This window comes from Rhamphochromis sp. 'chilingali', assembly GCF_963969265.1.
Source record: "Rhamphochromis sp. 'chilingali' genome assembly, chromosome: 2".
NCBI lineage: Eukaryota > Metazoa > Chordata > Actinopteri > Cichliformes > Cichlidae > Rhamphochromis > Rhamphochromis sp. 'chilingali'.
Window position 1 is genome coordinate 5,306,486 of NC_137930.1, and position 13,974 is coordinate 5,320,459.

Below are 13,974 nucleotides of genomic sequence, written 5' to 3' on the forward strand. Positions count from 1 at the left end.
TCGAGTCAGACTCGAGTCATTAATTTTATGACTTTAGACTTGACTTGAAAAAATGTTCTAAGACTTGGGACTTGAATTGGACTTGAACCGGTTTACTTGAAAAGACTTGATATTTTACCCCAAATATAAAATTTAACATGCATATTATATAGAGATTGAAAATGTGACGTCATTCACGGGTAGAACCGCAAAGGATTCTGGGAACTCGTGGCAAGCGGTACTAGCGCACGCAGGCTTTCAATTAAAATCAGTCACACAGGATAAAAAGAAACACAAAAATGTCAAGAAGCCGTTGTATTATTAACTGCAATAGCCGGTCGCATGACAGCCACGGGAAGCCGACGGGTAAAGAGATCGGTTGTTATCGGATTATGTCGTTGAAGAGAAATTGTTCGAGCCATGTTTCCGAAGTAACAAAGACGGCCTGGATTGCAGCCATTCAAAGATCAAATATAACGTCCTAGAACACTCCAGCTCACAGGTTAGTCTGCTCCAAGCATTTACACAAAGGTCAGTCTGCTGTTGTAGTTAATGCGTCATTTTTCTTAACATAATTGGTGATATAGGTTACAAGCAAGTCTGGCGCTGAACAGAAATTGTCGCGCTATGCTCCTTTATTTATTGTGCATAAATAGTGAATTGTCCTGACACAATATTGCGTTTCGCTTCTGTTATTATGGTACATACTTTTATTCACAGGATAAAACAGGTTTTTTGTATCACTAATTGCCCAGTACGATTACAGCATACAATATTATTGTCACTGCTACATTTCTGTGATGCTACCAGAAATTATTTCCACTACTAATTAATTACCGTTGAGCTCAAAGGTCCTATTAATAAACGGTTAAGGAATGTGTATTTATGAAGACGATTTGTGAGACTGGTAAACTTATGATACGTACGATGGTCTTTCGTTCTACACGGTGCATTTCAAGGTCCTGCACCCATCCGTCGGTAAACTGTACCTGGGCTTGTTGCAGTGACCGGAAGTTACTAAACTTCATGAGTGTATGCACTCACTCCAAGAACCGTATAATTATAAATATGCATATAAATATGCTACGATGAGATAGCTGACTTCATCTAACTAGCAAATGTTTTCCAGGCTACGTTGGTGATACAGTTTTTTTTAATGTGTATGATATTTTTGTCATGCGATTTTAAAGCTGGTCCTACAACCGCATCCAAGAATAACATGCAGCGTATCTCAGAACTGTCGGTGAAAATTATTCTTGGAGCTAAGTTTAATTGAGCTGCATTTTAAAGAGGTGCAATTTCACAATTTGTGTATATTTTCTAAGTTCACTATTTTGTATGTGTTGAGAAAAACACAGATTTTAAAATTACATGGTCTAATATTTACATTTAGCATAACTGCAACATTATTTTTTCGTTTGTTTTTTTTAAAGACTCGAAAGGACTTGAAATTCAAAGTTTCAGACTTGTGACTTGACTCGGACTTTTACACCAGTGACTTGAGACTCGACTCTGACTTGCCTGACATTACTTGAGACTTGACTTGAGACTTGAGGATAAAGACTTGAGACTTACTTGAGACTTGCAAAACAATGACTTGGTCCCACCTCTGACACACACAAACATACACACCTAATTCAGGCGTTTTATTTTGAAATGCTCTGACTGGATTTCCGCTGTGGGAGCGAGTCGCGCGGTGGTGACGCCGCTGTGAGCAGCTGATATGGCGGCGTTGCTAAGAGGTCTGCGGGCTGGAAGGGCACTCCGTGGCCTGAGCAGCGGTAAGAAGGGGTCACCGCTGGTTTTGTGATTATACCGGAGAGCCGGGGACACGTTTTCCAGAACGCGTGTCTGTGTCTGCGTTATCAGCGCCTTTAGAACGAGCGTTTTATTAGCGTTAGCTGATCGCGCCAAAGGTGATCATGAAGGACGATATCAGCAACAGGGAACTGAGTGTAGCTCCAAAAACGGGGCTATTAGGAGGTTTGTAGTGTCCGGGTTGGCTCTGCCGGGCAGACCTCACAGGTGACTGCAGGGTAAACACGTAAACAGGTTCCTACACCGGGAGGGGGCGTGCTGTCTGCAGTTATACAAGCTGTCTGAGCGTTTCTAATGAAACCCCTAATTATAGCTCCCTTTTCCTCTTATCATTGCAAGTTCTGTGAAACACACATGTGCAGTCTCCTATTGAAGTGTATCTACGGTAAAGCTTCAGTATTTGTTGATTAGAGTTTGCAAAAAATGTACCAAACCGCACATTTTCCACTGAAATACACACTTAAACTATGAAAGCTATCAATCGTTTGATACCTAAACAGCCTAATTTATACTGAGTTAGTATAACAAATCAATTTTAAAATCCTCCCGTTGGAATACTGGGGTATTTTTTTATAATTTGATAGAAAATATATATATATATATATATATATATATATATATATATATATATATATATATATATATATATAAATAAATAATAGTTAATGAATAAACGAATAAAGCTAAGTCCATATGTCCTACACTGACAGGTCACTTTATTAGGTGCTAGCACTGTGCTAGACGCCCTTTCTCCTTCAGAGGTGCTTTAATTCTTCATGGCTCAGATTCAGCAAGGTGCTGGAAACTTTCCTCTGAGATTTTGGTCCATGTTGACATGAATGCATCACCCCGAGACTATAGATTTATCAGCTACACATCTATGAATGTGTTCTACAACATCCCAAAGGACTGGTGACTGGAGGCCATTTGAGTACAGTGAACTCTTTTTATGTTCAAGAAACCAGTTTGAGATGATGTGACGTGTTCAACCTGCTGGAAGCAGCCATCGGAAGATGGTCATATGGAGATGGTCAGCAACAATACTCAGATAGGCTGTGGTGTTTGAATGGTGTTCAGCTGGTTTCAAGAAGCGTGCCAGGGAAATTCTCCCACCTTATTAAACCACCACCAGCCTGAACTGTTGAGACGAGGATCGACAGTCATCAGACCAGGCAACATTTTTCCAGTGTTGTGCGTTCAGAGATCTTCTTCTGCTTTTCACTGGATATTTTCTCTTTTCAGACCGTTCTCTGTAAACTAGAGATGGTTGTGTGGGGAAATTCCCAGCAGGTCATCAGTTTCTGAAATATTCTCTCACAACAACCATGGCGCTTTCAAAGTCATTTTTCCTCCCATTCTGATGCTCAGTGTAAACTTCAGCAGGTCATCTTGACCATGTCTATATGCCAGTATACACTGAATAGCTGACACATGATTGGCTGATTAGATATTTGCCTTAACAAGCAGCTGATGTAGTGACCAATGAGTGTAGTATAATAAGTATTTAGTGCAGCATTCTCACCAATATTTCTCTTAAGTGTAACAGATGGGGAAATAAAGTACTTCATACCATGTGATAAATTGTACAGGTTTCACTGAGCTTGAGTTTAATGTAAATGTGAGACTTTGTACTGTGGTTTGTCACATTTAATCCTTTTTCTAAAAGTTTGGTAAAAGTGTGAACAACAACAGCACACACTGGGAGGAAAGTGACAGGCGATAGAGATTCGATACAGCACGATTATTACGAGAAATAAACAAGTACACCGTATTAAAAATGAATCTGTGGAAGTAAATCCATATATTTGTATGCTCCAGTGGTGGCTGCACCAACAGCAACAAACCCTCAGTGCGGCAGTCTGAGACGAGGCTTCCGCTGTGCAGGGCTGAGGCTTCAGGATGAGTCCAAATCTGACAAGCCTCCCTCCTCAACCTCCTCATCCACCACCTACCATGAGCACTACCAGGCTCGCTCTGCTGAACAGGACACGGCGGCTTCTGCTTCCGATCCGGCAGCCGACCAGTCTACCGATCCAAACACCAGGTCAGTAATCGTTACATTAGTCACTTCTGTCATTCAACAGGGATTTTACAAGATGCTTTCTGATGTGGGAGAGCTACACTTGGTCTCACATTGCCGTTTGTCTTTGTGAAGTTACCAGGATCAGAGCGGGGAGCAAGATGAGGAGTATGAAACAGAGGAGCAGCTTCAGGCTCGAATCCTGACTGCCGCTCTGGAGTTTGTTCCTCTGCACGGCTGGTCGATGGAAGCTATCGCAGCTGGTGCTGAGGTGAGAGAGTAGTTCAAAGACTTTATCGTGTAGCCCTGTGTTCGTATGTAAGCTGCACCGTTAACGCTGTGGTTGTTGTGTCTGTACCAGAGTCTGGGTTTGTCTTCTGCTTCCACCGGTATGTTCGAGAAAGGATCCGGAGACCTGGTCCTACATTTCATCGCTCAGTGCAATGCGCAGCTGACGGAGATCCTGGCTGAACAGCACAATCAGGTCCAGCTGGGCCAGGCTGAGTATGTATACACAGCAGCTCACTTTGCAGTTCAGCTACACTATATTGTCACAAGTATTTGCTCTCTGCTTTCACAAACGTATGCACTTGATCATGACATTATCTAAAACCTTTTGGTGTGTTGAAGCATTAAGAGTTCCTTTCACTGGAACTAAGAGGCCGAGCCCAATTCCTGAAAAACATTCCCACACTATAATCCCTCCTACACCAAACTTTACACTTTGCCGGTTGCCAGGACAGCGGTACTTGTCAGTCTGCACTGTGCTAACCCAGACTCATCCATCCGATTGCTAGACATGTAATTCATCTCTCCAGAGAACACGTTTGAACTGCTCGAGAGTCCAGTGCCATTGTGCTTTACACTACTGCATCTGATGCTTTGCATTGTGCTTGGTGATCTAACGCTTGGATGCAGCTGCACGGCCATGGAAACATATTCAGTAATGCTCTCTGTGCACTGTTCTTGAGCTAATCTAAAGGCCACATGAAGTTTGGAGGTTTGCATTGACTGACAGCAGCCTACAGGCCTCTAGGGACTTGATTTTATTTATCTGTGGCCATGGAGGTGACTGGAACACCTGAATTCAATGATTTGGATGGATGAGTGAGTAGTTTAGGGAAAACTGTGCAGATTCAGCTTGAGCTCAGGTTTAATTCAGGTTGATTATTCACCTACGCTTTAGGCTGGAAAATAAAACACTCAGCGGGACAGGTAATATGAAAAAATGTGAGAGATGTAAAGACAGATTTCTCTTGCAGACCAAAGAAGACTGCAGATTTTATAAGAGACGCTGTAGAGACCAGACTGCGCATGTACATCCCCTACATCGAAACATGGCCACAGGTACAGCATGGAACACTGAGAATATGAGCTTCTGAGTGTGCTCACAGGTCAGGAAGCTTTACTTGATATTGTCTTCTCAGGCAATGAGCCTACTGCTGCTTCCCCACAACATCCCCGACAGCCTGAAGCACCTCTCCACGCTGATGGACGACATCTGGTACTACGCCGGAGACCGATCCACAGACGTGAGTGGATCCTGTCACCCTTCTTCTTCTTCTTCTCCTTCTCCTCCTCATAGCTTCCTGTCCCCCTTTCATCACCACCCTCAAAATATCCGACCTGCCACCTCCCAGGTTACTGCCCCTATCGACACCTCACTTTGTCCTTGCTGGTACACTGAAAATACTTGTTTCTTATTAGCTGGCAGGTGCCACTTGAGCATTTATATAAAAACAGCGAATGATCGCTCCAGTCAGCAGATTATATCACAGATACTGTTTAACTAACAAAGAGAAAAAGAGGGCTAACGACCTTCTCATGAGTGATCGTTTTCCATTTTTTTATTGATACATTTGTAGTAATTGGTAATATTTGATTTGTTTCAGTAAAGGTGTAACCTCGGAAAACTATTGACACCTGCAGCCGTAACACAAACTCCAGTCGTGCTTAAATTTGCAGGCAATGCATGCTCTCACACTGTGTGCAAGGACAAAATCACCACTATCACATACGTATTGTCTAAGCTGTAGCTAACTAACCAGCCCCATGTTGGCTCTTGTTGTATTTACATTTAAGTTTGCATGTTGCGATAAATCGGTGCAATCATTTTCCTGGCAAAATCTAAAGAAATGAGTGGCAGTTCAAGGCTTTTGCACAGCACTGTTTTCTGGTGCAGTCTCCTGTGTGCTCTTCTTTAAAGCTGACCTTTTAGATTAGATTAGATAGAACTTTATTAATCCCTCGGGTGGGTTCCTCTGGGAAATTCGATTTCCAAAAAAGCACAGCACAGAAGTTACAGAGTTACAGAATAATTTATATATATATATATATATATATATATATATATATATATATATATATATATATATATATATATATATATATATATATATATATATATATATATATATATATATATATAAATAAAAAAAAAAACACCCAGCACGCCCCTGCGGGCGGTTTATCCTTCAAGCTCGGGTCCTCTACCAGAGGCCTGGGAGCTTGAGGGTCCTGCGCAGTATCTTAGCTGTTCCCAGGACTGCGCTCTTCTGGACAGAGATCTCCGATGTTATTCCCGGGATCTGCTGGAGCCACTCGCCTAGCTTGGGAGTCACCGCACCTAGTGCTCCGATTACCACGGGGACCACCGTTACCTTCACCCTCCACATCCTCTCGAGCTCTTCTCTGAGCCCTTGGTATTTCTCCAGCTTCTCGTGTTCCTTCTTCCTGATATTGCTGTCATTCGGAACCGCTACATCGATCACTACGGCCGTCTTCTTCTGTTTGTCTACCACCACTATGTCCGGTTGGTTAGCCACCACCATTTTGTCCGTCTGTATCTGGAAGTCCCACAGGATCTTAGCTCGGTCATTCTCCACCACCCTTGGGGGCATCTCCCATTTTGACCTCGGGACTTCTAGGTTATACTCGGCACAGATGTTCCTGTACACTATGCCGGCCACTTGGTTATGGCGTTCCATGTATGCCTTGCCTGCTAGCATCTTGCACCCTGCTGTTATGTGCTGGATTGTCTCTGGGGCATCTTTACACAGCCTGCACCTGGGGTCTTGCCTGGTGTGATAGACCCCAGCCTCTATGGATCTTGTACTCAGAGCTTGTTCTTGTGCTGCCATGATTAGTGCCTCTGTGCTGTCTTTCAGTCCAGCTTTGTCCAGCCACTGGTAGGATTTCTGGATATCAGCCACCTCCTCTATCTGCCGGTGGTACATACCGTGCAGGGGCCTGTCCTTCCATGATGGTTCCTCGTCTCCCTCCTCTTTCTTGGGTTTCTGCTGCCTGAGGTATTCACTGAGCACTCGGTCAGTTGGGGCCATCTTCCCAATGTATTCTTGGATGTTCCTTGTCTCATCCTGGACTGTGGTGCTGACACTCACCAGTCCCCGGCCCCCTTCCTTCCGCTTAGCGTACAGCCTCAGGGTGCTGGACTTGGGGTGAAACCCTCCATGCATGGTCAGGAGCTTTCTTGTCTTTATGTCAGTGGCTTCTATCTCCTCCTTTGGCCAGCCTATTACCCCAGCAGGGTACCTGATCACGGGCAGGGCGTATGTGTTGATGGCCCGGATCTTGTTCTTACCATTCAGCTGACTCCTCAGGACTTGCCTGACCCTCTGCAGGTACTTGGTGGTTGCAGCCTTTCTAGCGGCCTCTTCATGGTTCCCATTTGCCTGCGGGATCCCCAGGTACTTGTAACTGTCCTCTATGTCTGCAATGTTGCCTTCTGGTAGTTCAATCCCCTCAGTTCTGACTACCTTCCCTCTCTTTGTTACCATCCGACTACACTTCTCCAGTCCGAACGACATTCCAATGTCATTGCTGTATAGCCTGGTAGTGTGGATCAGTGAATCGATGTCTCGTTCACTCTTGGCATACAGCTTGATGTCATCCATGTACAGGAGGTGGCTGACAACTGCTCCGTTCCGTAGTCGGTATCCGTAGCCAGTCTTGTTAATGATCTCACTGAGGGGGTTCAGGCCTATGCAGAACAGCAGTGGGGACAGAGCATCTCATTGGTAGATCCCGCACTTGATGGTAACTTGTGCTATGGGCTTGGAGTTGGCCTCTAGTGTTGTACGCCACATCCCCATTGAGTTCCTGATGAAGGCTCTTAGGGTCCCATTGATCTTGTACAATTCTAGGCATTCCAGTATCCAGCTGTGGGGCATTGAGTCATAGGCCTTCTTGTAATCAATCCAGGCAGTGCACAGGTTGGTCAGTCTGGTCTTGCAGTCTCGGCTGATTGTTCTGTCTACCAGTAGCTGGTGTTTTGCGCCTCTGGTATTCTTGCCAATTCCTTTCTGTGTCCCGCTCATGTATTGACCCATGTGCCTGTTCATCTTAGCCGATATGATGCCTGACAGGAGCTTCCATGTAGTACTGAGGCAGGTTATTGGTCGGTAGTTGGAGGGGACCGGTCCCTTCTTGGGGTCCTTGGGGATCAGGACCGTCCGGCCTTCAGTTAGCCATTCCGGGTGTCTCTCGTTAACTAGCAGCTGGTTCATTTGAACAAATGAACAAATGACTATTTACAAAAGTATTGCACAAAAGGTATTGCACAGTGAGGTGAAGAGGCACTACAGCTTAGTTGTTTTATGTGCCACTGCATCCGTTTTACTTACTTTACTTTTGAGTTTACCTTGAAATAAATGTGGACTAGGAGTAAAACTGCAGGACTCATTTCTGTTGTAGATGAATTGGTACACAAAGCGTGCGGCGCTGACGGGCATCTACAACACCACAGAGCTGGTGATGATTCAGGATTCCTCTCCAGACTACCAGGACACCTGGGCCTTCCTCGATAACCGCATCCAAGATGTAGTCAACATGGCCACCACAGCCAAACAGGTAGAGAGTGAAACATTGTTAAAGACTCACTCCTGACTTCTTTTGAATGTTTTTGCAGAAGCACATCTTTAATCGCTTTGCAGCATCACCCAGCAACGATAATAACAAATAAATGACCTGAGATTTAGCGTTTTAAGAGAAATCATGTAAAAATGAGTCTTTATGTGACACCTGAACCTGTTCTTCAGCCATGTGTAAGCTGTATGTTCCACTTTGATGTGTAGGTGCAGTCAACAGGTGAAGCAGTGGTGCAGGGACTCATGGGAGCTGCTGTTACAGTGAGTCTTTTGTGTTATATTCACCATTTAAATTCACTCTTCTCATAACTTCTGCCACAGGATTAGCGGAGATACTTAAGTCTTCACCCTCTTCTTTGATCTGTGCTCTTAACTCTCACGTTCTTGAAGGAAACTGTGTTCATTAATGTCTGCACGCCTCTTTTTCACAGCTGAAGAACCTCACAGGATTGAACCAGAGAAGATGAAGCACCGATCCCGACCGTCCACATGATGAGCAGAACTCTGAAATATTGGACTATGGCTGTTAATAAACAATAGAAGGAGCAAATTTGTTTCTGATCACCTGCAGAAACTCTCACCCGCTGATCCTTTCACTCTCCTGCTCAGATCTTTTTTTCCTTTGTACAGAAGGACACAGATCTGCAATTTAGTTGTTGAATCAAGTGAAAGTTCAATAAAATAGTAATTGTATATTTAACTTTTTTTTTTTTTTGGTTTGTCTTCAGTTGTGAAATCAGTTTCCCACTAAAGAACTACGTTTCAGGTCAAAGTCGCTATATTTTACTAGAGCGAAAACCCTGTGCCACCAGAATGATTTGAAATGTTCTGCAGTTAAAGTTTTGTATATAGAGACTTTAAAGTGTCTGATTTGGGACGTTTGCATTAATTGTAATTGGTCTAACTGTATTACAATGAAAAAGCAATTTTGAAACGTCAATACATTGTCTGTTAATGTCTTGGTTTGCCCACCAATCTAAACGCTTGAAATATTTGTTTTAGATTAATGTGAGACAATAAAGTTCTTGCCTGAAAAGGAATATGCAGATAATGTTTGCAAGCAAGTCAAACTTGAGAGTTTGTGCTTTTGTTTTGAAAAGGGAGCTACCGTCGTCTGTAACCCGGTGGTTAAAAGAAGACCCGCCTTCGAGCCTCTTTTGACCCAATCACTGTACGCGTTTACATCTCGAGGCCAATCAGCGCCTCGTAAATATTTCCGTGGAGGTCTTCAAGCAGAAGCAGCGGTAGTGTGAAGTGTGTTGATAGTGAAACGTCTAGTTTAGCTTCATTTAGCTTCAGTAATGCCGTATGCTAACCAGCCAACGGTAAAGATCACAGAGCTGACAGATGAAAATGTCAAGTTTGTCATCGAAAACACGGATTTGGCGTAAGTACGAGTATATTTTCCCTTGTGCAGTGTGTGAGGAGGACGAGGGCGGCCATTATTCTCAGCACCAAAACACACGCTGAGTAACAGTGTAAAGCTGCTTTCGTTTAACTCGTATAACTAATATTTAATATACAATATAATTATTATTTAAGTGTATGTTAAGCTAGCTGAATGTGGAAGTAAACGCAGGTGCTTCACATTAGTTAGGTCATGTTTTTAAATGGGTCTTTAGTCTACTGTGAATGAATTACCATTTAGGACAAAGTTTCATATACAAATAACCAATAAGTAAATACATAGGCTGTAAAAATAAAGAAATATAAGTAGAAGTCAAATGGGCTAGTTTACTGCACAGTAACATTTATTCCATTAGTTTTTTATATTTTCCAGCGTTGATTAAAATGTACATTTTTCTCTAATCTTTTTTTTTTTTTAAATAAGGAAATGAAAATTCCTAAAGATTAAAGTATTTTCCTGCCTTTCCTTTGTTAGATTACCAGGTTTAACTGGCAGTCTAACAACACACCAATTAAAGCTGAGGAAACTTCATTGGACACTATCTTAAAATTTAGTTTTCTTTGTCTTGCAATTCTGTAAAATGTGTTTTGTCTGATAATTAAAAGAAACATTTCATTGATTAGGCAATCAATCATAAAAAAAATCAGCTGTTTCTCGCTAGAAGAATATTTCCTTTCTTTAATTAGTCTCCTGATTATTTTCTCACTTCAGCGACTGTTTGGCCACAGCAGATCAGCTTTCCCTCTCTAACTTTGTCTCCATATTACTCAGTCTTCAATGTCCCTCATAATTCAAATCTAGCTATCCATCAATTCTAAGCTTGTCCATTATAGTCATTCCAGATAAAAATCTTAACGCCTCTGTGACATCACAACGTGAAAATGTGGAGTGCAATTTTTTTTAATGTCTGAACAGTCCAAAATCTGAAAATACAGAGTTTGCTGATGTTATGACTAAGGAATGCCTCTTTGATTAAAAACAAAAAGCAAAACTTTGATCAGTAATCAGCATCAGTAATAGTTTGGTATTTTGCTAGTTGACTTATTAATCATCGTTCATCGTTCGTCACTGGAAGCCCTTTTAAATGTTTGTATAATTCAGCCCTCTCAGTTGCAGATTTCAGGTGATCTTGGACTATTAGAATTCGTTCTATGAAGCACACATAAAAACCTGAAAGCACAGTCTGGAGTTTAAGGGGGACTTTAACGGTGTGTTATTCATCTGAAACCATTTTTTTTCTTCTTCTCTTTTTCAGGGTTGCAAACTCCCTCCGCCGTGTCTTTATGTCGGAGGTTCCTACAATAGGTACAGTAGCTTTGTGTGTGTCGTTGCTTAACATCGCCAAGTTCTGGTGGGGTCCTCTGTACAGTTATATAAGTAAGCAGTCAAGTCTCAGCTGCTGTTATGATATGGAGAGCAAAACAAAACGGATATTGTGTTGGATAAAGTTGTGTAGCTTCACCAGAACTCTGGGGAAAGCGTTCAGTATCAAACCCACCTCTGCAAGCCTAAATGACTGACTTGCACTGCACTGCTTCATTTCCAGCCATCGACTGGATCCAGATCGACGCCAATTCGTCTGTACTGCACGATGAGTTTATCGCCCACAGAGTGGGTATGTATGAGAGCGTGTGTAATACCTGTGGTAGTGCGAGAGATCAAAGAAGGCTGCTGTAAAAACCTGAGTGTTTCCTGTATCTTCAGGGCTCATACCACTCACCAGCGACGACATCGTGGACAAAATGCAGTATTCCAGGGTAAGCAGACATTTGTAGCACAGCCAACCACAGTTTCAATTTATCCTTGTTTCTCCAACGTATTTTTAAAAGCTTATCTGTGTTGCCACGCTTGCTGTTCAGGGGACACCTCTCTCTTGTTTCCTGCAAAAACTCCTCCTGCCAGATTAGAGTGCCATTCCTGCTCGTGAGACTCAGAGATGCTGTTCCTAATTTTCAGACATTTGTGGTTTCTACACACGATTTGTCAGCTGCCTGTGACAACATAAACAGACTCAGACTGGTCATTAACCTGATGGTTCCCTGGTGTGAACAATACATGATATCAGATTGTGAACAAAGCCAAGAGCTTCCTAACTTTTGAATGCGGGCGCCGGCTTTAACACCACAACGTCAAATTCTCCTGCAGGACTGCACCTGTGAGGATTTCTGTCAGGAGTGCTCTGTGGAGCTCACCCTGGATGTTCGATGTAACGAGGACCAGACGCGTCACGTGACCTCGCGTGACCTGTTGTCTAACAACCCCAGAGTCATCCCGGTGAGGCTTTTCTCCTTTTTCTAGGATCGTTAGTTGACTGGAAGCAGAGGTGAAGTTGACTGTGGTGCATTGTGGTTTTCTAGGTGACTTCCAGGAGTCGAGACAACGATCCCAACGACTACGTCGAGCAAGATGGTAAAGCTGTATTCACGAGTACATACCGACTGCTGAGGTCTCTGCCTGGTGTCTGTTTTCACATCACTTCATAAATGTTTCTTGTGCTCTGATACCACGCAGACATTTTGCTGGTGAAGCTCCGTAAAGGTCAGGAACTTCGGCTCAGAGCTTACGCTAAGAAAGGTTTTGGGAAGGAACACGCCAAGTGGAACCCAACAGCGGGGGTCTCCTTCGAGTATGACCCCGACAATGCACTGAGACACACAGTTTATCCACGACCCGAGGAGTGGTAGGTTTTCCTCCCAGTTTGGCTCATCTAAAAACTACATTGTTAACGAATAATTATCATAAAAATACTGACACCCAATGCACTGATTCCCAGGCCGAAGAGCGAGTACTCAGAGATCGAAGAGGACGAGTTTCAGGCCCCTTACGACCCCAACGGGAAACCGGAACGGTTAGCAAAGAGCTTCATGATGTTTTCTCATCTTTATTATTCTGCCCACTGGGATTTGCATTACCTGACCTTAGCCAGAAGGATCTAGGTCTGTTTTGATCCCTGAAACCAAACAAGTTTCCTGAATTATTTGAATCGAACATTCACACTAGTGTTTCCCACTGCATGAAAATGTCCTGAGGCAAGCCTATGAGGAGTGTTGCATATTTCCACCCTAAATATTCACAAAGACATCAATACACAGGCTTTTGGAGATGGCCAGAATCTACTGTCAATAAAGAAGCATGAGATGGCTGTGATCGCTTACCTTCTCTTATTTTTGCTTGGTCTACCAAAACGAGCTTGAAATGAACTCCAGACACAAGCAAAGATTAGCACGTTCAGTACCGTGCATGTGTTTTAGGCTCTGAATGCAATCCAGGAAGTTTCAGACTAAATTCTGAAGTTGAATGACTTTGACTTTTATAAGGAAACTTTGCACGCAGCTCGGCTCACATTTCTCCCTGCACAGGTTCTATTACAACGTGGAGTCATGCGGCTCCCTGCGGCCAGAGACCATTGTCATGTCAGCGCTGGCTGTCCTGAAGAAGAAGCTGAGTGACCTCCAAACCCAGCTGAGCCACGAGATCCAGAACGACGTACTGATCATCAACTAAAGGACCTTCCTCCACACCAGCTTGATCTTCACATCCAGAAATGGCTTTGCTGTGTCCTCCCTGCAGGCTGGCAGGATCACTGAGATCTGATCCATTAAAATGTGGGTTGTGTTTTCTGGTCATAATAAATAAATTGAGTCTCAGTCACTAGAAATGTAAAATTCAATGAGTTTGCGAGATCATTGCTTAATTTGGAGTTTGAGCCAAATGCATATTGATCTTTTTTGCTGTCAGTGTAACACTTTAAACTGTTATTTTTCCTTAAATGTTCCTTTTTTAAATAAATATTTTCTAAAGGAAATTATCTTTTTTCATGAAGTGTCCTTATTTCAGTTTTTCTGGGCTTGTGATAACTAACC

At 43.0% G+C, this 13,974-nt stretch overlaps 2 protein-coding genes across 2 annotated transcripts; both read left to right on the forward strand.

Moving 5' to 3' along the window:
- The first annotated feature begins 1,631 nt into the window (after nucleotides 1-1,631).
- On the forward strand, nucleotides 1,632-9,765 carry coq9 (coenzyme Q9 homolog). The gene is made up of 9 exons (XM_080874234.1): nucleotides 1,632-1,760; nucleotides 3,616-3,841; nucleotides 3,953-4,088; nucleotides 4,179-4,321; nucleotides 5,080-5,164; nucleotides 5,245-5,349; nucleotides 8,531-8,686; nucleotides 8,911-8,964; nucleotides 9,135-9,765. Exons 1-9 carry the CDS (start codon nucleotides 1,703-1,705, stop codon nucleotides 9,168-9,170), a joined length of 999 nt encoding a protein of 332 aa, XP_080730360.1. The 5' UTR covers nucleotides 1,632-1,702; the 3' UTR covers nucleotides 9,171-9,765.
- Nucleotides 9,766-9,997: 232 nt separating this feature from the next.
- polr2c (RNA polymerase II subunit C) lies at nucleotides 9,998-13,919 on the forward strand. Its single transcript, XM_080874891.1, has 9 exons — nucleotides 9,998-10,090; nucleotides 11,367-11,416; nucleotides 11,658-11,726; nucleotides 11,816-11,868; nucleotides 12,257-12,385; nucleotides 12,469-12,520; nucleotides 12,623-12,791; nucleotides 12,885-12,959; nucleotides 13,471-13,919. Exons 1-9 carry the CDS (start codon nucleotides 10,005-10,007, stop codon nucleotides 13,613-13,615), a joined length of 828 nt encoding a protein of 275 aa, XP_080731017.1. The 5' UTR covers nucleotides 9,998-10,004; the 3' UTR covers nucleotides 13,616-13,919.
- The last annotated feature ends 55 nt before the right edge of the window (nucleotides 13,920-13,974 follow it).

What these genes read in the sequence shown, in the direction of transcription:
- polr2c (XM_080874891.1), top strand. Translation starts at nt 10,005, where the DNA reads ATGCCGTATGCTAACCAGCCAACGGTAAAGATCACAGAGCTGACAGAT. An exon ending in GTTTATCGCCCACAGAGTGG is followed by an intron (nt 11,727 to 11,815) that starts GTATGTATGAGA and finishes CTGTATCTTCAG; the next exon opens with GGCTCATACCACTCACCAGC. An exon ending in TATCCACGACCCGAGGAGTG is followed by an intron (nt 12,792 to 12,884) that starts GTAGGTTTTCCT and finishes ACTGATTCCCAG; the next exon opens with GCCGAAGAGCGAGTACTCAG.
- coq9 (XM_080874234.1), top strand. Translation starts at nt 1,703, where the DNA reads ATGGCGGCGTTGCTAAGAGGTCTGCGGGCTGGAAGGGCACTCCGTGGC. An exon ending in GTCCAGCTGGGCCAGGCTGA is followed by an intron (nt 4,322 to 5,079) that starts GTATGTATACAC and finishes TTTCTCTTGCAG; the next exon opens with ACCAAAGAAGACTGCAGATT. An exon ending in CCGGAGACCGATCCACAGAC is followed by an intron (nt 5,350 to 8,530) that starts GTGAGTGGATCC and finishes TTTCTGTTGTAG; the next exon opens with ATGAATTGGTACACAAAGCG.